The sequence below is a fragment of the Callithrix jacchus genome, chromosome 7, assembly GCF_049354715.1.
Source record: "Callithrix jacchus isolate 240 chromosome 7, calJac240_pri, whole genome shotgun sequence".
In the NCBI taxonomy this organism is placed as follows: Eukaryota; Metazoa; Chordata; class Mammalia; order Primates; family Cebidae; genus Callithrix; species Callithrix jacchus.
Window position 1 is genome coordinate 100,542,698 of NC_133508.1, and position 19,832 is coordinate 100,562,529.

The 19,832-nt window shown below is 36.3% G+C and overlaps 2 protein-coding genes across 17 annotated transcripts in view; one reads left to right on the forward strand and one right to left on the reverse strand.

Annotated features, from left to right (window-relative positions):
- Window positions 1-9,042, forward strand: part of ALG6 (ALG6 alpha-1,3-glucosyltransferase) — a 64,267-nt gene extending 55,225 nt beyond the window's left edge. For all 8 annotated transcript variants that reach the window (XM_078332120.1, XM_017974807.4, XM_054236367.2 and 5 more), the window contains one exon: window positions 7,831-9,042. In XM_078332120.1, the coding sequence (XP_078188246.1) occupies window positions 7,831-8,028 (198 nt within the window). In that variant the 3' untranslated portion in view covers window positions 8,029-9,042. The remainder of the gene's footprint in view (window positions 1-7,830) is intronic.
- ITGB3BP (integrin subunit beta 3 binding protein) overlaps window positions 1-19,832 on the reverse strand; it is a 108,375-nt gene that overhangs the window by 6,853 nt on the left and 81,690 nt on the right. For 3 of the 9 annotated variants that reach the window (XM_017974810.4, XM_078332123.1, XM_017974808.4), the window contains 3 exons: window positions 17,989-18,082; window positions 17,257-17,307; window positions 11,818-12,151 (listed from right to left, as the gene is read on the reverse strand). In XM_017974810.4, the coding sequence (XP_017830299.3) occupies window positions 17,292-17,307; window positions 17,989-18,082 (110 nt within the window). In that variant the 3' untranslated portion in view covers window positions 11,818-12,151; window positions 17,257-17,291. Of the gene's footprint in view, window positions 1-11,817; window positions 12,152-16,007; window positions 16,083-17,256; window positions 17,308-17,988; window positions 18,083-19,832 lie in introns of those variants that run through there. The other 6 variants (XM_009001392.4, XM_009001388.5, XR_008472977.2 and 3 more) reach the window with 5 other exon arrangements.

Below are 19,832 nucleotides of genomic sequence, written 5' to 3' on the forward strand. Positions count from 1 at the left end.
ACTATCACCATCATCTAATTTTCGATTATTTTTATCATTCCCAGAAGAAATTCTGTACCTATTAGCCTTCATTTCCCATTCCACTCTCACTCCTAACTTCCTTCCTTGGACAGCTACTGTCTAGTTTCTGCCTCTATAGATTTGCGTACTTTTGACATTTCATACAAATGTAATGTATTAGTCTGCTATGCCTGCCATAACAAAACACCACACTGGGTTGCTTAAACTACAGAAATTTATTTTCTTAGAGTTCTGGAGGTTAAAAGTTCAAGATCAATGTTCTACCTTCAGTGCTGGTTTCTGGTGAGGCCTCTTTTCCTGGCTTGTAGAAAGTTTCTACTTTGTATGTCACACATGGAGAGGGATCTCTGTTGTATCTTTCTTGTAAGGATACCAGTACTATTGAATTAGGGCCCCACTCTTATAATCTCATTTAATCTTATTTACTCCCCAAAGGCTCTATCTCCAAATACAGTCACACTAGGAGTTAGGGCTTCAACATAGGAATTTTAATTCAGTCCATAAGATGAGATAATAAAATTGTGGTCTTTTATGACTGGGTTCTTTCACTTAGCATGTTTTTGAGGGTCATATATATTATAGCATATATCAGTAGTTTATTCCTTTTTATTACCAAATTATATTCCCTTATATGGGCATAGCACATTTTGTTTATCCATTCATCAATTAATGGACATTAAGTTGTTTCTACTTTTTTAGTGTTATCAGTAGTGCTGTTTTTTTAGTGTTATGAATAGTGCTGCTGTGAACATTTGTTTACAAGGTATTGAGTGCCCATATGTTTTCATTTCTTTTAGGTATATACCTGGGAGTAGAATTGCTAGATTATATGGTAATTCTATGTTTAACATTTTCAGAACTTCCAAACTGTTTTCCAAAGTACAGCACAGTTCTTTATTTTCACCAACAATGTGTGAGTGTTCTAATTTCTCCACATCTTTGATAGCATTTGTTGTCTTTCTAATTATAACCATCTTAGTGGATATGAGATAGTATTTCATCGGAGTTCTGATTTTCATTTCCCTAGTGACTAATGATGTTGAACATCTTTTCATGAGCTTATTGGCCATTTGTATATCCTCTTTAGAGAAATGCCTATTCAAATCCTTTGCCCATTTTAAATTGGGTTGTCTTTTTATGAGTTGTAAGAGTTTTTTTTATATATATATATTCTTGATATGAGTTCCGTACCAGGTATTTAACTTGCAAGTATCCTCTCCCATTTGGTGTGTTGCCTTTTTACTTTCTTGATGGTATCATTTGCAGTACAAAAGTTTTGATGTTGATAACATCCAGTATATCTATTTTTTTCTTTTGTTACTTGTACTTTTGGTGTCATGTCTAAGAAACCATTGTATAACCAATGGTCATGAATATTTGCCTCCGTATTTTCGTTTAAGAGTTTTAATATTTTTTATATCTATGCCTTTGATTCAACTTTGAGTTAATGTTGTATATGGTTTAAAGTAGGAGTCTGACTTTATTCAGTTATTTTAGTTCCATTGAATTGTCTTGGCACTCTTGTTGAAAATCAGTTGTTCTTAAATGTAAGGGTTTATTTTTGGACTCTCAGTTCTGTTCCATTGATCTGTATGTCTATCCTTATGCCACTGCCATACTGTCTTCTTTATTGTAGCTTTGTAGTTAGTTTTGAAATTGAAAATGTGAGTCCACTGATTTTGTTCTTTTACAAGATTGTTTTATCTGTTTTACATCCCTTTATTTTCATATTATTTTTAGAAGTTTATCCATTTTCTTCCAAAACCCTGCTGAGATTTTGATAGGGACTGAATTGATTGTGCATATCAATTTGTGGAATATATCTGGGTTGTTTGTTTGTTTGTTTTTGTTTTGAGACAGGGTCTTGCTCTGTTGCCCAGGTTGGAGTGCAGTGGTGTGCAACCTCTGTCTCCCAGGCTCAAGCAATCTTCCCACCTCAGCCTCCTGAATAGCTGGGACTACAGGCATGTGCCACCATACTTGGCTAATTTTTTTAGAAATGGAGTTTCATCATGAATATTGCCATCTTAATATTTAGTCTTCTAGTGAACAAACACAAGATGCATTTCCATTTATTTACATATTTAATTTCTTTCAACAATGTTTTGTGGTTTTCAGTATATAAGTTATGGACTTCTTTTGTTAAATTTACTCAAGTATAACACATGATCATAAAGCATAATTCTTTATAATGCTATTGTAAAGGAACGGTTTTCTTAATTTCATTTTCATAATGTTCATTGCTACTATATCTGAATACAATATTTTTGTATGTTGAACTTGTATTCTTTGGCATAGGTTTTTAATGGATTTCCTACAGTTTTCTATATATATGATAATAAAATCTGCAAATCATGAGTTTTACATCTTTCTCTCTGATGTGGATGACTTTTATCTTTTATTTCTCTTACTTGCCTAATTACCCTAGGACCTATAATACAATGTTTAATACAAGTAAGAAGAGTGGACATCTTCTATTTTCTTGATATTAGGGGGAAAGCATCTGGTCTATCACCATTAACTATGATGTTAACTGTGGGCTTTTAAATATAGATGGCCTTTATCTGATTGAGGAAGTTCTCTTTAATTCCTAGTTTATGTGATTTTACCATGAAAAAATGTTGGATTATAATTATTTTTTTGCATCTTTGGTCATGTATTTTTTTCCCTTTATTCTATTAATATGATGCATTTCATTGATTGATTTCTGTATGTCGAACTAATCTTGAATTCCTGGGATAAATCCTACTGGATCATGGTGTATAATTCTTTTATCTTCTACTGGCTTCAGTTTGCCAGTATTTTGTTGATTTTTGCATTTACATTCATCAGAGATACTAATATGTAGTTTTCATGTGATGTCTTTGTCTACTTATAAAGTTCATATATTTAAGGGCAATCACATTATATTCAAGGCTGTCTAAAATGCTAGATTGCAATCTGTTTGAGGGCAAGAACTCTGCATTTTATATATACCATTTTGTCTGTAGCATCTATCAGTGCCTGGCAAAGAATAGGTGATCTGATTTTTGTTGAATGAATGGCTATTCATCTAATTATTATAATGAAAAATTAGGGGCAGCTCAATTGTCCAGCAGGTGAAAAATGATACATGAATGAGTATATAAGCTCCATAGAATATCTGGCAACTATTACAAATGTTATGAACTTTTTGTTGTTTTGAGACAGGGTCTTACTCTGTTGCCTAGGCTGGAGTGCAGTGGTGCATTTATAGCTCACTGCAACCTAGAACTCCTGGGCCCAAGTGATCCTCCCTCCTCAGCCTCCTGAGTAGCTAGGATTATGGGCACACACCATCATGCTTGCCTAATTTAAAAATTCTTTGTAGAGACAGGGTCTCACTATGTTGTCCAGGCTGCTCTCAAACTCCTGGCCTCAAATGATCCTTGCACCCTAACCCTTGCACCTTAGCTTCCCAAAGTGCATTAGAGGTGTGAGCCTCTATGCTCTAATTTCTTAAACATGTTTTATAACTGTAGAATAAATAAACATGCCTGTTAAAATAGGAATACCATGCCTGATATACAGCAGGCACTCAGAATGTGTCAGGCCTTTTATTTTTCCAGTCCTCTTATGCAGACTACACTTTAGTGGTGGAAATAACAGGTTCTACTTATTTATTTTTTGAGATGGAAATCTCAGTCTATCACCCAGGCTGGAGTGCAATGGCGTGATTTTGGCTCACTACAAACTCTGCTTCCCAGGTTCAAGCGATTCTCCTGCCTCAGCCTCAAAAGTAGCTGGACTACAGGCACGCCTACCATGCCCAGCTAATTTTTGTATTTTTAATAGAAATGGGATTTCATCATGTTGGCCAGGCTGGTCTTGAACTCCTGACCTTGTGATCTGCCCGCCTTGTCCTCTCAAAGTGCTGAGATTACAGGCGTGAGCCACTGCGTCCGGCCCAACAAGCTATACTTATTTATATTTTTGAGGACTACATGGAGGATTGCCCAAAGTACCCAGAAAACGGAGAGAAGAATGACTAACTTTATTAGGGGAGTGTAGGGGAAGGTTTCAAAGGAGATATTTTATATTTAGATCTTGTAGGAAGACAAGGCAGGTATCCTCAGGCAGAGTTGAATGGGTATCCTGAGGGTTTTGCACTTTAGGTAATGACCATGGAGGATGGGGGTGTGGGAGGAAGTTAAGAAGTGAACAGGAAAGACAAGGTGAGGATTAACTTTACTCAGGGGTTCAAATGGAAAGTGGATATAAAGTTCATTTTTTGTTAGCACAGGCCCAGATTCCTGAGTGTATGCCAAACTGTAGCCCTATTGTGATATTCACAATCTGGTCCAGTGATCTTAAGGTGAGGACCACCAGGGGCTCCCAGATTTATTTGTTCTTTAATAAATAGTTTTTGAGCACTTACTGTATGCCAAGCATTGTTCTGGAGGCTGAGGGTACAGCAGTGACCAAAACTAACAGAAATTCTTGCTCTCATGGAGGTTGCATTCTAGTGGAGAAATCTGACACCAGCATACATAAAATACATAGCATGTCAGAGGATGATAAGTGCTATAGAGAACAACAAAGCAAGGGAGAAATGGATATGATACCTGGGGGTGGGGGGATTAATGCAATTTTAAAGTGGTAGGGCTTTCTTTAGCAAAAAACCAAAGGAAGTAAGGAAGTAAACTGTGTAGATAATTGAGAGTAGAACATCCTAGAAGAGAAAACTGCAAATGCAGTGAACATCATGGAGGTCATGGTGATTGGAGCTGGGTGAGGGAAACAAATAATAGGACCTAAGATTAGAGAGGTAATAGTTTCCCATAATGGGACTAGAATATTACATTGTGTGTGTGTGTGTGTGTGTGTATTTTGAGATGGAGTCTTGCTCTGTTGCCAGACTGGAGTGCAGTGGCACAATCTTGGCTCACTGCAACCTCTGCCTCCCAGGTTTAAGCATTCCCCTGACTCAGCCTCCCAAGTAGCTGGGACTATTTGCATCCATCACCATGTCTGGCTAATTTTTTATATTTTAGTAGACAGGGTTTCACCATGTTGGCCAGGATGGTCTTGATCTCCTGACCTCATTATCTGCCTGCCTTGGCCTCATAAAGTACTGGGATTACAGGCATGAACCACCACATCTGGCCCTGACTTACATTTTTAAAAGGTCCATTTGGCAGCTATGTGGAGAATAGATTGTGCATAATGGAAGAGAGATGATGGTGCTGTGGACCAGGGTAGCAGTGGAAGTGGTTAGAACTGGTCAGATTTTGGATATATTTTGAAGGTAGAGCCAACAGGAATTGCTGGGGTTGTGAAAGAGAGGTGTTCAGGATGACTCCAAGGTTTTTGGTATAAATAACTGAATGGGTGGAGTTGCTATTTAGCGAGTCGAAGGAAGCATGTTGAAGGAACTTTTGTGTGTGGTGGGGGCAGTGTGGAGTTTGGGGAGATCAAGAGTTTATTTTTTTACATGTCAGTTTTAGGTGTCTAGTACATATCCAAGTAGAGATATTAAGGAGCACCTGGATATGAGTCTAGAGTTTAGTGAAAGCTTATCTAACCTGTAGCTGAGGACAGCTTTGAATGCAGCCCAATACAACTTTCTTAAAACATGGAGTTTTTTTGCAATTTTTTTTTAAAGCTCATCAGCTATTGTTAGTGTATTTTATCTGTGGTGCAAGACAATTCTTTTTCCATTGTAGCCCAGGGAAGTCAAAAGATCAGACAATCCTGTTTTAGGGGAAAGGGCCAAGCTGGAGACAAAGTTGAGTGTTTTACATATAGTTGGTAATTAAACTCATGCTACTGGATGACTCACTAAGGGTATGAGTATAGACTAATAAGAGGAATAAGTACTAAGCCCCAAAATGCAGAGGTAGGGTACATGAGGAACCAACAAAGACGTCTAAGAATTAACTGGGTGGGATAGGAGAGAACCGGGAGAGTGTGATGTCCTGGAAGCCAAGTGAAGGAAGTGTTTCAGTGAGAGGGGAGTGATTTCAAATGCTAATGAGAGAATCAAGTAAGGCAATAAGAATTGACCATTGCATTTAGTACACTGGAGGTCATTATGGATAACTGTCTATAGCAGTTTCACAGTGGCTGGGGTGAAAGCCTAACTGGTGTGGGTTCACTAGTGAATGGGACAAAGACTGGACACAGCATGTTTATAGGCAAGTGTTTTGGGAAACGAGTGTAAAGCGGAGCAGACAAATGGGTTGATAGTTGGAGCAAGAGAGGGTTTTTGTTTAAGATGGGAGAAATTTCTGCATGCCTGTTTAACACTGATTCAAGATCACAGTATTATGACACTTCAGCCAGTCCCATATTTCTTAAGTTTGAAACTTTTATTTTGAAGATTTCATTCCAGATGTTTGCAGTTCCCACTAAGGTTGCCTCAGGAATTTTTCCTTTAACAGTACTGGCAGCCTTGTTTTTATCTACTTGTAGGCTTTCTTGGTGCCTATCCTTGCTTTTCCATTTGGAATGATCACTGCATTACTCTCTATTTAGATCTTACCAATACTGTTATAAGGTAGCCAGCAATGAAGTCATCCTTTAGGGTTCTATCTTTACCCCACCTCCTACATGGAAGTCACTACTGTTTCTCAGTGCTTGCTTTTGTATACCTATGTACTGTGCTAGGGATAAAATCTGTTAAGATTTTGCTGGTCTTTGTCTTAAAGGAGTTAAGTCCAGAGCCACAGTCTGTCCAGTATAGTAGCCACTAGACACATAGAGAAATTTAGACATATTAAATTTAAATAAAAATTCAGTTTCTCAGTCACAGTACACATTTCAAATGCCCAATAGTCACATGTGGTTAGCAGCTACTAACTGGATTGCAGACATAAAACATTTTCACTACTGCAGGAAGTTCTATTGTATAGCACATTGGCCTAGAGAAGACCACACTAACTGATGACCACACAACTACAATAAATATGCTAATTATTTTTACTACTCATCTTGGTATTTAAGCCAGTCTGACTTTGTGATTTTATTTAACATTCTCCTAAGTAGATGAAAAACTCTTTGAGGCCAGAGGACCACATTTTTTTTTCATGTGCCCTACTGTGCTTTACTCATTGAGAGCATTTAGTGAATATGAAATAGGATTTTCCATTTGTCATGGAAAACTTTTTCACAGATGGGTACTCAGAATTACCTTAGAATTTTAAAAAATTGACACAGACTAGATATATATATTTTAGAGGTACATGTGATAATTTCATACATTAATGTAATGTGTGAGAATCAAATCAGGGTAACTGGGCTATCCATTACCTTAAAAATATGTCTTTATGCTAGGAACATTCAACTTATTATTTTCTAGCTATTTTGAAATGTACATTAATGTTAACTATAGTCACCCTACCGATCTGCCGAACAGGTTTTATTTCCTCTATCTACCTGTATATTTGTACCCATTAGCTTAGAATTTTATATCCTGTAGGGCCCCAGGCGATGCTGTAAATTTAACTGACTAGCATTACCATCTCTCCCAGATACCTTTCTTCAGTGCCTGGGTGGTAGGAAGCATAAGACAGGGGTCCTCAGGACTTAGCTACACATGGGAATTCCTTGGAGGGCTTAAAAAAGTACTGAGGCCTACTCTAGACATTCTGATTTAATTGTTCTGGGGTGTGACATATGCACTGGGATTTAAAAAACCCCTCATATGATTCTAATAGGAAGTCAAAGCTGAGATACACCAGTAAAAGAAACTGGACCCTTAACCCTCACCTTTAATTCTGCTCATTTGATAGCTATAGGTCGTCGGTGTTCACCTTTTATACTACTCAGTAATCCATTTTTCTCTTGCAGTTTCTTATTTCAGTAATCACTATGGTGCTTCTGACGCTGATGACTGTCACACTGAATCCTCCTCAGAAACTACCGGACTTATTTTCTGTATTGGTGTGTTTTGTATCTTGCTTGAACTTCCTGTTCTTCTTGGTATACTTTAACATTATAATCATGTGGGATTCCAAAAATAGAAGAAATCAGAAGAAAATCAGCTAGCTGTACTCCTAAACAAATGTGAAAATGTGAACAGTGCTAAAAGGTTTTGTGAACTTTTTGCTCTGTATAAATAAAATTACCATTTTGAGAAAACCATGGAACTATAGGAAACAGTGAAAAGTCATGTTGTCTACACAAAATAAATGTATATGGAGATCAAAGATCAACGGAGGCTTGTCTAAATATTGCTCGGCCAAAACATATTGTAGTTTTATCAATATTCACAGCTATTCAAGTGCAGAAAAAAGAAAAATGTCCTTAATGCCAGTGTTTACTTAGGAAATGCACTTTATAAATGTCTTGAAAAAATTGAGAAAGAAATATTTCTTGATATTTTCTTTGTCTAAACCTACTTCATCAGACCATATAGTGAGCTTAATGGGAGAACTGAGCCCCTTCTTTTTAATGGAAATCCCTAATTTTGGTATTCAAACTTAGTTTTTCTTACATTAGAATGCAAGTAGTGTGTATTTCACTGTTTAGAAGTTATATCTTAGGGAATTAAATTTGTGATAATCTTTTTAATTACTGAGAAGGCAATTTAAACTGCTTGAACTTTGAATATGCTTTATTACACAGGCAAATTTGATTTTTTTAAAACAAGGCAAATAAATTAAACCATGATCTTATTTATTTCCAAGAATGCAGATTAACTAATACAATTAAAAATGAATTTTCCTGAATTTAAATGTAAGTTTTAACTCTATGTGGTTTGAATGAAGTCTTTTTAATTATACATCTGACTAGTTCCAAACTTCCAGAATCATTCTGTTTGACATTTCATATATATATATAGTTGTTGTTATGACATGGTTCAGGGTTACCATTGCCAGAGCATTGATTCATGTTAATTTCATCCTATTAATACTGTATCACCTTGTATTAGCAGAAGCCCTTATCTATTATAGTATTCAACTGGTAAAATTAATGCATGATATCCGTGTTGTAGTTTCTCCTATAAAGATGTTTTCTTTAGTCTCTCTAATAAAGATAAATCAATGATTTTCCCATCAACATTTTTTAAGGAATATATTTCTTTCATAAGATAGCCATTAAACCATATTAAGTGATGGTATATTTTAAAATAGTGCAAGTCAAACCATGTACACACACACACACACACACATAAACTGGTTCTAGACAGGGACAGTCGCAGGCTGATGTAAGAAGGTATTTGTTTCTAAGTCTGATAAAGAAAGTGGGTTTAGACAAAGCAAAAATCTAGAAGGATTTCTTTCTCAAAGCAAATGTGCATTAAGACTCAAAGGGCAGGTCAGCACAGAAAAGCAGCCTTGAATCACTGCCGAATCAGCAGGAACATCGCTGTCCACGGTCACCATCTGTAATCACTGGGCCCAAATGTCAGTATCTTGGCTGGCTGGTGTAGCTTTATTTTAAAATATATTTTTTGTAATAGTATACTTGTGTTTAACATAGACTGCTGACTTAAATAAATGATGAGGAAATTTTAAGTTACAACTTATAAATAATTGGAATAGAATATTATTTGGAAATAGAAGTATTATGTATATATATATATATCAGTAAAATGAAATGCACCTGATTCAAGGCATATAGGTAAATTCTGTAAATTAAACAATTTTTTCAGATGATTTAATCTAATCATATTGAGTTACACTGTAGTTTTTACAGGGACTTGTAGCAGTTATAAGTATCCCTCATATCTATCACAAACCAGTTTAAGAGTTTACATTGAACTTAGAGGGATTAGGTTCCAAAATACCAAAAAGAGAGGCTAGGCACAGTGGCCTGTCATCACAGCTGTTTGAGACGGTGAGGCAGGATGATCACTTGAGACCAGTGAGATACCATCTCAAAAAAGGCAAAATATCAAAAATATCCAGTGATGAATTATGATCACAGAAGTAGGCAATTCCAAAGCATTTCTCTTAAACTCAGGGTTATGGGAATGTTTTAATATATATTTTGGTTATGCAAAAATATTAAAGATAGATTTCTCACTTTCTTCACTAATATACCTGTCAAAAAATAAGCCCTTCAAAATTACATTCAAGTATATTTTAGATGGAGGAGGCATTTCTGAGAAATGCAGTTTTCTCAGCTGCCAATAAACTTAGGCTTGCTTCTTTTTTTCCTCCAAGATTCTATCTTAAGCTTCTAAAATAGGTTTGCTTCTTAAAATGAAGAGAATAGGGTGTATGTTCATGTATCATATATGAGGCATACACAAGTCATTTTCCCTTGAGGACTTAGGGAGGGTAGAAAAATCCCCGATGTTGCATTCTGTCCAAATGATAAACCACAACAAATTGAGTGAAACATTTACAAAAATCAAGGCAGCCAAAGAAGCCTCTCTGTTCAACAGAGAGAAAGAGATGGATAGGATATAACTAAATAATGGTTAAAGTAACACAGTGGTTTCAAGTCTCAATTCTGTTATGCTCATTGGAAGATCAGGGCCAAGTATATCCTCTGCAACTCCCCCTCCCCCCATATAAACATTAGTTTTGTGTGTGGATCTTTCTGCTTTGTCCTTCATGTGGCCTCCAAGGGTGATAAAGTGAGAGTCATCTGATCTACAATGAAAAGAACTGGGAAATGATTCTCAGCAGACCCAGCTGTTCTGAAAGGCAAAAGCTTAGTATATCAAGAGGTCAAACATACAGTAACTGGTCTAATAGCATTAAGCACACATCTATATAACTTGGATTATATATGAAACCAACCTATTTCTTAACTCTGTATTACCCAACCTAAGTTACTTCATAAAATGTTTTGGCTTACAACCTAACGTTAGTTTTCAATGCTAGAATAATCCTTTTTTAGGATATTTTTGGTAACATCCTATTAGAAGCACTGTATCAGAATAAATTTCTTATTTAAACAGTATGAAGAAAATAATGAAGGTAATTTATATAATTTATATTAGTATATAGTATAAAATAATGACGGTAATTTATATATTTGTATTAAAAACCTTTCATTTTAAAAAGGTGAATCTAAAATTTCTCTAAGTGGAAAGTTTTTTTTTTCTCTGAGATAGGTGTCTTGCTGTGTTGCCTAGTCTGGTCTTAAACTCCTGGGCTCAAGCAATCCTCCTGTTTCAGCCACCCGAGCAGTAGCTGAGATTAAAGGCTTGTACCATTGCACACAGTGGAAAATGAGTTGTTTTCGACCTTAATTTGTTAAATTTTGTTCCAGATTTCCATGTAGTTTTTATTTTCATGATATACTCAAATGACATGGTAATATTTTCTGCTAATTTTGCTAAAACTTAGGGCAAGTACCAAAGCAATAACAGTTTTTCCCTATAGAAATGGTCAAGAAAAGCATAGGTTTCATTATCAAGATAACATACTCTCTGATTCCCTTCACCCTGTATTTCGGGAGTGACAATAAAAACATGATGATGACAGAAAACACTACAGAATAATTGAAATTTAATATTTCAAAATTTAGAAGGGATCACATATTGCCCTCAAAAAGTCTTTTCCTTAAATTCAGTAGCCTGTGTGGTTTAGTTAAAAAAACTTATTTAAAACATTTGTACTGAAAAATACATTTTAATATTTTATAAATGGTATTGACATTTTAAAACCTTGAAAATGTATTTTTCTGTACAAGCATAGGAAAATAAAAACTCATTTCTGAGGTAGTGGCTACACAACAGACTAGATAAATTAAAAAAATTTTTTTAAAGAATCTATAAATTAATAAGCAGCTGAGGCTTTAAATGGGAAAACTGGTACTTAATTCCACTCACCATTATATTTAATCTGCATTTCAGAAAAATAGCTCTACCAAAGGTGCCATTTTTATACATGCTTTATTAAGTCTACCCAGAAGTGCTGAAAGTCCACAGAAATGTATGTGCTACAGAATATAAGTCAAGATCCTCCTCTCCATGTTGGCTTACATTAAAGGGTCAAGAAGAAATGTATTATTTACATTGAGATTATCTACTGGTGTGTGTAGAAAGTTTAAATTAGCTGCAAGAAATTTTATCTAGACGTGCACCTGCCGACTGCTACAAGCTGGTATTTACTGGGCAGATTAATTACAAATATTTCTCTGTTCCTTTAAATATGATCAGGCAGATGCAGAAGTTGATGCTTATGGTGAGTGCATTTCTTCTAAATGCCTGTGGGATATAAAAGATAATTATATTATCAAAAATTAGTTAACATGCATCTCATACATGACTTAAGAAATGATTTTAACACCCATTAATAATCTTATTTGGTACCTAGTTTAGTTAGATGCTGGCAACCTCTCATTTGCTTATTTTTATTTTTTGAGATGGAGTCTTACTCTGCCACCCAGGCTGGAGTGCAATAGCATGGTCTCAGCTCACTGCAGCCTTTGCCTCCCAGGTTCAAGCAATTCTCCTGCCTCGGCCTCCCAAGTAGCTGAAACTACAGGCACGTGCCACCACACTCAGCTAATTTTTATATTTTTAGTAGAGACAGGGTTTCACTATATTGGCCAGGCTGGTCTCGAACTCCTGAGCTCATTATCTGCCTGCTGTAGCCTCCCAAAGTGCTGGGATTACAGACGTGAGCCACCATGCCCAGCCTCATTTGCTTATTTTTGACTAATTTGACATAGCAGTCAGTATTCTTTACCTTATGTGACTATACTGACATGAGATACTTCTCAGAGAATTTTAAAACTCCACAGGGCCTACACAAAACTCCAAATTTACATGCCTTTTCTCTAAGCCTTAGGGGCCTTTCAGCAGGTGTTTCCTCCAACAGCTGCCCCCCACCCTCCACCCCCCACCATCGCCCAAAAGACAATGTTTACTATGACAGATTCCTATTCAGAATATGTCCCGCTGGGGACTCCTAGTGGTGATAGAGGCTCATGTCTTTTCAGGTTTAGGACTCTTCTGTGAGAGAAAGCCTTTGAAGAAAGCAGTCATTGGCAACTGATGGCATACATTACCATAGGGTATGTGGGAAAAGATCTTTACAAATGACCTAATAAGGCTGGGAGCGATGGCTCATGCCTGTAATCCTAGCATTTGGGAGGCCAAGGCAGAAGGACTGCTTGAGCCCAGAAAGGCAAAGATGCAGTGAGCTATGATCGCAGCATTGCATTCCAGCCAGGGTGACAGAACAAGAGCCTGTCTTTAAAAAAAAGCAAACTGATAATCCCATCCTGAGGTGATCTATGTCTGCTGTGAATTCCCATAACACTGCTTATTCTTCATTTGGTACTTACAATAGAGAGGAATGTTTATACTTCTCAGTCTGAAGGGGAAGAAACGTCTGTCAGCTCTTCCTCTGCACTCCAAAGTGTGATGAATTTGATTGGACAAAGTCCAGAACATTCACTGGTCTACATTTTACTAGTAACATTACAAAAATTCTTCCCTTCTTGTGTTTCCCTATCACTGTCTACTCTCAATCCCAGTGGACCTTTTTTTAATTATAATACTTCCTAATTTCATGTAGTAGGGAGACCAGCCCATTCTATTGTGCTGACCTGCCATCAAGCACATAAAAGGCAGGCCTGTGGTCTTCACAGCATTAGAGCCACATGGACTTGGGGGGTCTATTTCAAAGATCCAGATTTTAGGTTCAGGAAAGTGCACAGAGTTCAAGATTTACTCAGTGTGACAAAGAGGCGTGCATCTCTGCCTTAAGGCAATCTACCTTTGTTACCCCAAGCTTCTACCTTAGAGCTTCCCATGTTGGAGCTTATCAATTCCATCATCAATCAAGTTAATACGTTGATCCTCACTGGATTCACAATCCTTGTTTGTACTTGTTATTGGACAGAAGAGTCTGAACTTGTATCATTTATCATAACTTGCCTTATATTGGTCTTGTGTCCTCATTAGGTTTCAAACTCATTATACACAGTGCTTTGTCCATACTAAGTCTCATCCTTCTGTTACCCAAGTGATTCATCCACATTGTTACTAAAATATCTCAGTATCCCCTGTTAACATTAGCCAAAATATTTTTCTCTTCCCTTCTTTTGATGGTCTTAGCACTCTGGCTGTGGCCTCTGGGTTGCTGTCACCCTAACTTTCTCTCTTAATTCTAGCATTGTTTCATAAAGGCTTCACTTTTTAAAGGCTCTGGGAGTGAATTTGTATGGGACAGTACTACCCACTGAACAATTACAGGTCAAGAGGAATAATCACTGAAATGTGACAGAGGGCTGGAGCTGTTGTGCAGGCAGGGAATTTGGCCACAGTGATATCAGGAGTACTGTGTGTCAGGTTTCTAGGGCAAAGGGACAAAATCGGGAATTTCATTCACATCCTCCCTTATGCATACCAGTCAGGCAGCTATGACAAATACACAAAAGAGCAGTGAGAAAATATGGGGAAAGGGATTTGGGGAAGCTTATGTAGAAGTTGAGTTCCAAGCAGGTTTTGAAAGATGGATAAAATTTCGGCAAAAATGAGAGCAAAGGCATGCTAGGCAGATCAGACAAGACCAAAGGTAAGGACACGAGACAGGCACTTTCTGGAGTAGGGAAGGTGTCTGGGAAATGGCAAGTAATCTAGAGCGAATGAGGCACAATGAAGAAACTGGAAAGGCAAGCTGTGGCAGATCAGGTCCCTGAATGTCAGGTTAAATGTGGATTTCATTGTACATACAGTAGAGTAATGTCTTCTAAAGCATACATTTGTCCAGTAGCAGGAGAGGCTGTAGGGGAAAGGGACCTAAGGGCAGACAGGTAAGTTACAATAAGGACAATGATAATCTGGAAGAGAGGTAATAAAGGAATAAATTGGTCCAGTGGGTGTGGAAAGGACAATTAAGCATTCTCAGAAGTCTGGATGTGGGGACAAAAAGAGAATTTGACCAATCCCTAAAAATAGAAGGAAAAGCAACTTTGAAGGGGAAACGATGAAATCAGTATACTTGGGGGACATTGTATGGGAGCTGACATTGTGGGTTTAGAGTCCAGGAGAGAGGTCACAAATAATTTGGAAACCATATACACTAAGGTAAACAGCCAGGGAATGAAAGAGATAATGAAGAAAATGCTTAAAGTGAGAAGAAAACATGGTCAAAAGCAGAACTGAGGCAGATTCCTCAAAGGTGAAGTCACTTAATTTCACTGTCATTTTTCTTTTGCTTCTCACTGAAAGGGAAGTTGATTGGTAGAACCCTAATTCTTTCAAGTTTCTTGAAAGTATTACTTAAAGACTCAAAAGAACACCCCAAAACGTGGTTATCTTTACTAAAATCCATTAACACAAAGCTATTCTCAGTACTCTGAATTCCCTGTAAGTTTATTAAGGAGACTATCAAACACTAAATGTGCATGTTCATTTACTAAATGTGTAACTCTGAAGACGTATCTATGATCACCATCTAATATGTTCTCTGTTGGATTTTCATGGGTCAGAAATTTTATAAAATGTTAACCTTATAATGAATGAATATAGGTGTATGTGGATGGATATATATATATATATAGGATATATGTATGTATATTCTATATGTAATAGGATATACATACATGTATATATACCCTATTACATATAGGACATATAAAGATAATATGTATATATTATCCTTACTTAATAGGATATAAAATCCTTGGCCAGTAGTGAAGCCTGACATTCACAGATTACTGCTGGGTAGTGGCAAGAGCATAGGCTCTGGCACGAGACTACTCAGTTTAGTATCCCAGCCCTGTTGAAGGTGATTCTGGGACAAGGTACTTAACCTCATTTGTGCCTCAATTGCCTCACCTATAAAATAAAAGTAATAACTGTATCTACCTCACAAGTTGTTGTGAAGATTAAATGGGATATGTATAAAGTGCTTATAACACTGCTGGCACATAGAAAGTACTCAGTAAGGCCAGGTGCAGTGGCTCACGTCTGTAATCCCAGCACTTTGGGAGGCCAAGACAAGTGGATCACTTGAGGTTAGGAGTGACTAGTGACTAGCCTGGACAACATGGTGAAACCCCATCTCTACTAAAAATACAAACAATTAGCTGGGCACGGTGGTGCTCACCTGTAATCCCAGCTACTCAGAAGGCTGAGGCAGGAGAATCACTTGAACCCAGGAGGCGGAGGCTGTAGTGAGCCACTGTCTCAAAAAAATTCCCAAAAAATAAAACAAAAGAAAATACTCAATAAATATTAGCTATTATAAGCTATTATTTACTGCAAACAGAGTATAAGCTACTGCATACAACAGAATAAACGTTTTCATAAAAATCTGTGACATAATTTTCTATATAAGGTGCTTTGCATATATTAAGACTAGCTTGTCAGGGAGCTAATATTAATCACCTGAGATACCATTTCCAAATATATAATTATTTAATTGTGCTTTAATTTTTTTCCCTAAGAGATAGCAGGCAGCATACCTGGTAAGCTAAGAAATCTTTTTTTTTTCTCTAGGCAGGGTCTCACTCTGTCACCCAGGCTGGAGGTCAGCGATCATGTCTCACTACAGCCTTAACCATGTAGGCTCAAGTGATCCTCCCAAGTCAGCCTCCTGAGTAGCTGGGACTATAGGCATGTGCTACCACACCCAACTAACTTTTCTATTTTTTGTAGAGACAAGGTCTCTCACTATGTTGCCTAGGTTGGTCCTGGGATCAAGCGATCCTCTCACCTTGGCCTCTCACAGTGCTAGGATTACAGGCATCAATCACTGTGCCTAGCCCCTAATGCCAGTTCTTAATGCAAACTTTCAATTACAGGTACACTAAACACTAATATATCATGACTCATATTGCTTTTAGCTTATATGTTACAATAAGCTATTTGTAAACATATCATTTTTACTTGTATTGCTGAATCAATAGGAATTGTTCTGAAAGCAAGGTATAACAAATTAATATATAAGGATTTACTTAATTTAGCACATTTCCAAATTTAACAGACTGGTTATATCTTCTTCAGTCAGAAACTGTAATCCACTTGTCAGCAACTATTTAGCTAGTCTATTTAGCTATTTATGTGAAAGGTGCTTGATTAAGGACCCTTTTACACTCAGTTAAAAATGTGTCCTCAAAAAGTTAGCCTCATCAGCTCAACAGTTCTTTTCCAATTACCCGCTAACAGATGTCAGACTGCCCTCCTGTGTTTATGAGATTAGATTAATATAATTTCAACTAAAGCTCCAAAGCTCATATCCCTGTTTTCTTATAGAAAGACAATACCAAATCGGATTATGTAAATAAAATGTTTCCACCTAAACAAAACAGTGAAATTTCACAACCTTAAACGAAATTAGAAAGGTGAAACAGTACCTCAGTTTAAAATGGCTTTAAGGAATTCATAGCTGTCAAGATGACATGATTCTATAGAAAAGAAGAAAGGTTTTTTCTTCAGAAAACAGTTCAAAGTAACTTGCCACAGTATATGATACAGAATAAATGTTGAATCGAAATGAAATTAAAACAACCTAAAGTATTGTTTTACATTAAAAATAGCAGCACTGAGGCTATAAATTCTCATTTCAACATCCTACAGTTAGCCTGACTCTATTTCAGAATGCTTTCAAATTTATCATGAAAACCTCCAAGACATTTATTACAGTACATGCTTATTACCATCATTAGTATGCTCTTTGTGGTTACTAAATTACTTGTCGTTTGTGCTAGATTCTATACTCCTGAGGGCAGGACTATGTCTGCCTTGTTTGTCAGTGTGTTCCCAATGCTAGGATAATGCCTGGAGCATGGTAGGCACTCAATAAACATTAATGAAGTAAGAAAACAGCAATTTACAAGTATTTGAAAATACTTAGAGAATTCTTTTTAAAACATTCTTTTTGTTCATTCACACATTGGCTGCACTGCACATGGACCTTCTATGCAGGCGCTGTACTAGACAGATAAGACTTTCTGTCTGTTTGCTAAAGCAGAGCGCAGAAAGAGTCCTGTAACCAGACAATTACAATGCACTACAACACAAAACATTTAAAATATTCAGACAAGTATTGTGGGAGCCTAGAAGATGAAACTAAAATTTAGCTTTACCTAGGAGAGCTGGGGAGAGCTTCACAGAGGTTGTGACATCTGTGGCTGACCTTAAAGGATGAGCAGGAGTTTGCCAGATAGAGAAGAAGGCAATCTAGGTAGAGGGAAAAATAGCAGTGTTCCGGAGTCCTCAAAGAGAGGTTCCAGAGAGCTGAAGCACCTGGTGCAAATAGTATGAATAAAAGTGACTACCCTCCTCTTACCTGAGGTCTGAGCTGGAGGAAAAACCAACTAATATTTAATAATTACCAAGTCCTGCTTTTAACTATATAACTAGTTAAATAATATGATAAACATTTGCTTTATTGTGTTTAAAATATGTAAACCACTTAGATAATTTATGTCACTCTTTTGTGGGGCTTTTTTGACTACTCTGAGAGTTAAAAATGGGAAAAAAAAGTTTTCACCTCTCAGGTGACATAAAACCAATTTCTACTAAATGTGCCAGAATAATTTTTCTGCACCTCAAGAACAGTCTTCAGTCTATTCATTACTGTCTTTTCATAGTATTTTTATTTAATAAAACCTATTAAGACTACCATACAAATCTCTTTACTTATGCTTTTATCTTTTAACTGATCAATTTTTATATTGCTGACATCCCTTCTTCACCATTTGCTCATTTAAAAATTCATAGTATGTGAGATATGTCTCTGGGGAAAATGTCTATAAAATTTGTTACAGCTGGCAAATGTGTATGAGTCAGTGATAGCACATGACTAAATGCTTCACAGAAAATAAAATTTGTTTCTGTAGTAAGCAGAACTGTTTAAATGTTATTTATTTTTATGTTTCAAAGAAAATATATTGTGAAGTGCTGCATTGATTTAATACGCAACAATGTCTGTGTACACGCTGTAGAAGGAAAATTTATGAAACCTTTGCACAACTCCTTTAATTGAATTTTCCAAATCTCTCACCACACACAAATAATCAATATCTTCTGCAGAGAAAACCAGTCAGAATTATTACAGTCTTTCTTTTCAATTCTGTTGTCATCAGCACATACAGAGCACCTGGATATTTGTAATGTCTGATAGCAAGTTATTTACACCTCTTAAACACCTAATTGCTACTAAGTGAGTCCAAATCTATAGTTAAAATTTTTTTTTACCGATTTTATTTGAAAGAAAAATGATCCTACTTCTTTTAAAGTATAAAAAAATTTAAATCATGGAAGAAATTATTTAAAAGGCTCTGAAAAGTAATAAACCAGTTTATTTTTACTTAAATCCTAGACAAATCTCAAGTAAGCATTTTTAGCAGTTGAAATGCATCCCCCAAAACAATGACGAATAGTGTAAAACAAAGAGCATTAACATTATTAATAGGAAAGGTTATGACTCACGTATGGCATACATGATAGCTGAATCATTATAAAGAGCTGAGGACTATAGGTGTACATTAATGTATATTTGTGCTATCAAAATTAATGGCTCCATTTTTTATCTCCAGATAAACCCAGAATGTTAAAGCAGAGGGGAAATTTCTGTTGTTTCTCCTAAAAGTCCTCATGTCTAAACTTCAAACCTCAGTGCTTTTAAAATTGAAGTACCTGTTTGAAAAAAGATACTGTTTAATGTTAAAACAGAAAACTAAAAGGGTAGTAGTCTTCTGGGACTGAAATTATTTAGCTGATATGATGAATACTTTTTCAAGCCTGAGTGGGGGAAAGAACAACATATTTTTATGTTTAAAAAATACTTCAGTGGGTGGTTAGAATGAAGAGGCAACATCAAACTATTTTATAGTGTTAGAACAGAAGGAGTTTTAAATTTTTCCTGTTGTCTAAGAATTTGGTAACTTTAAAATCCTATAACTAAGATAAATTTTACTACGTAAGA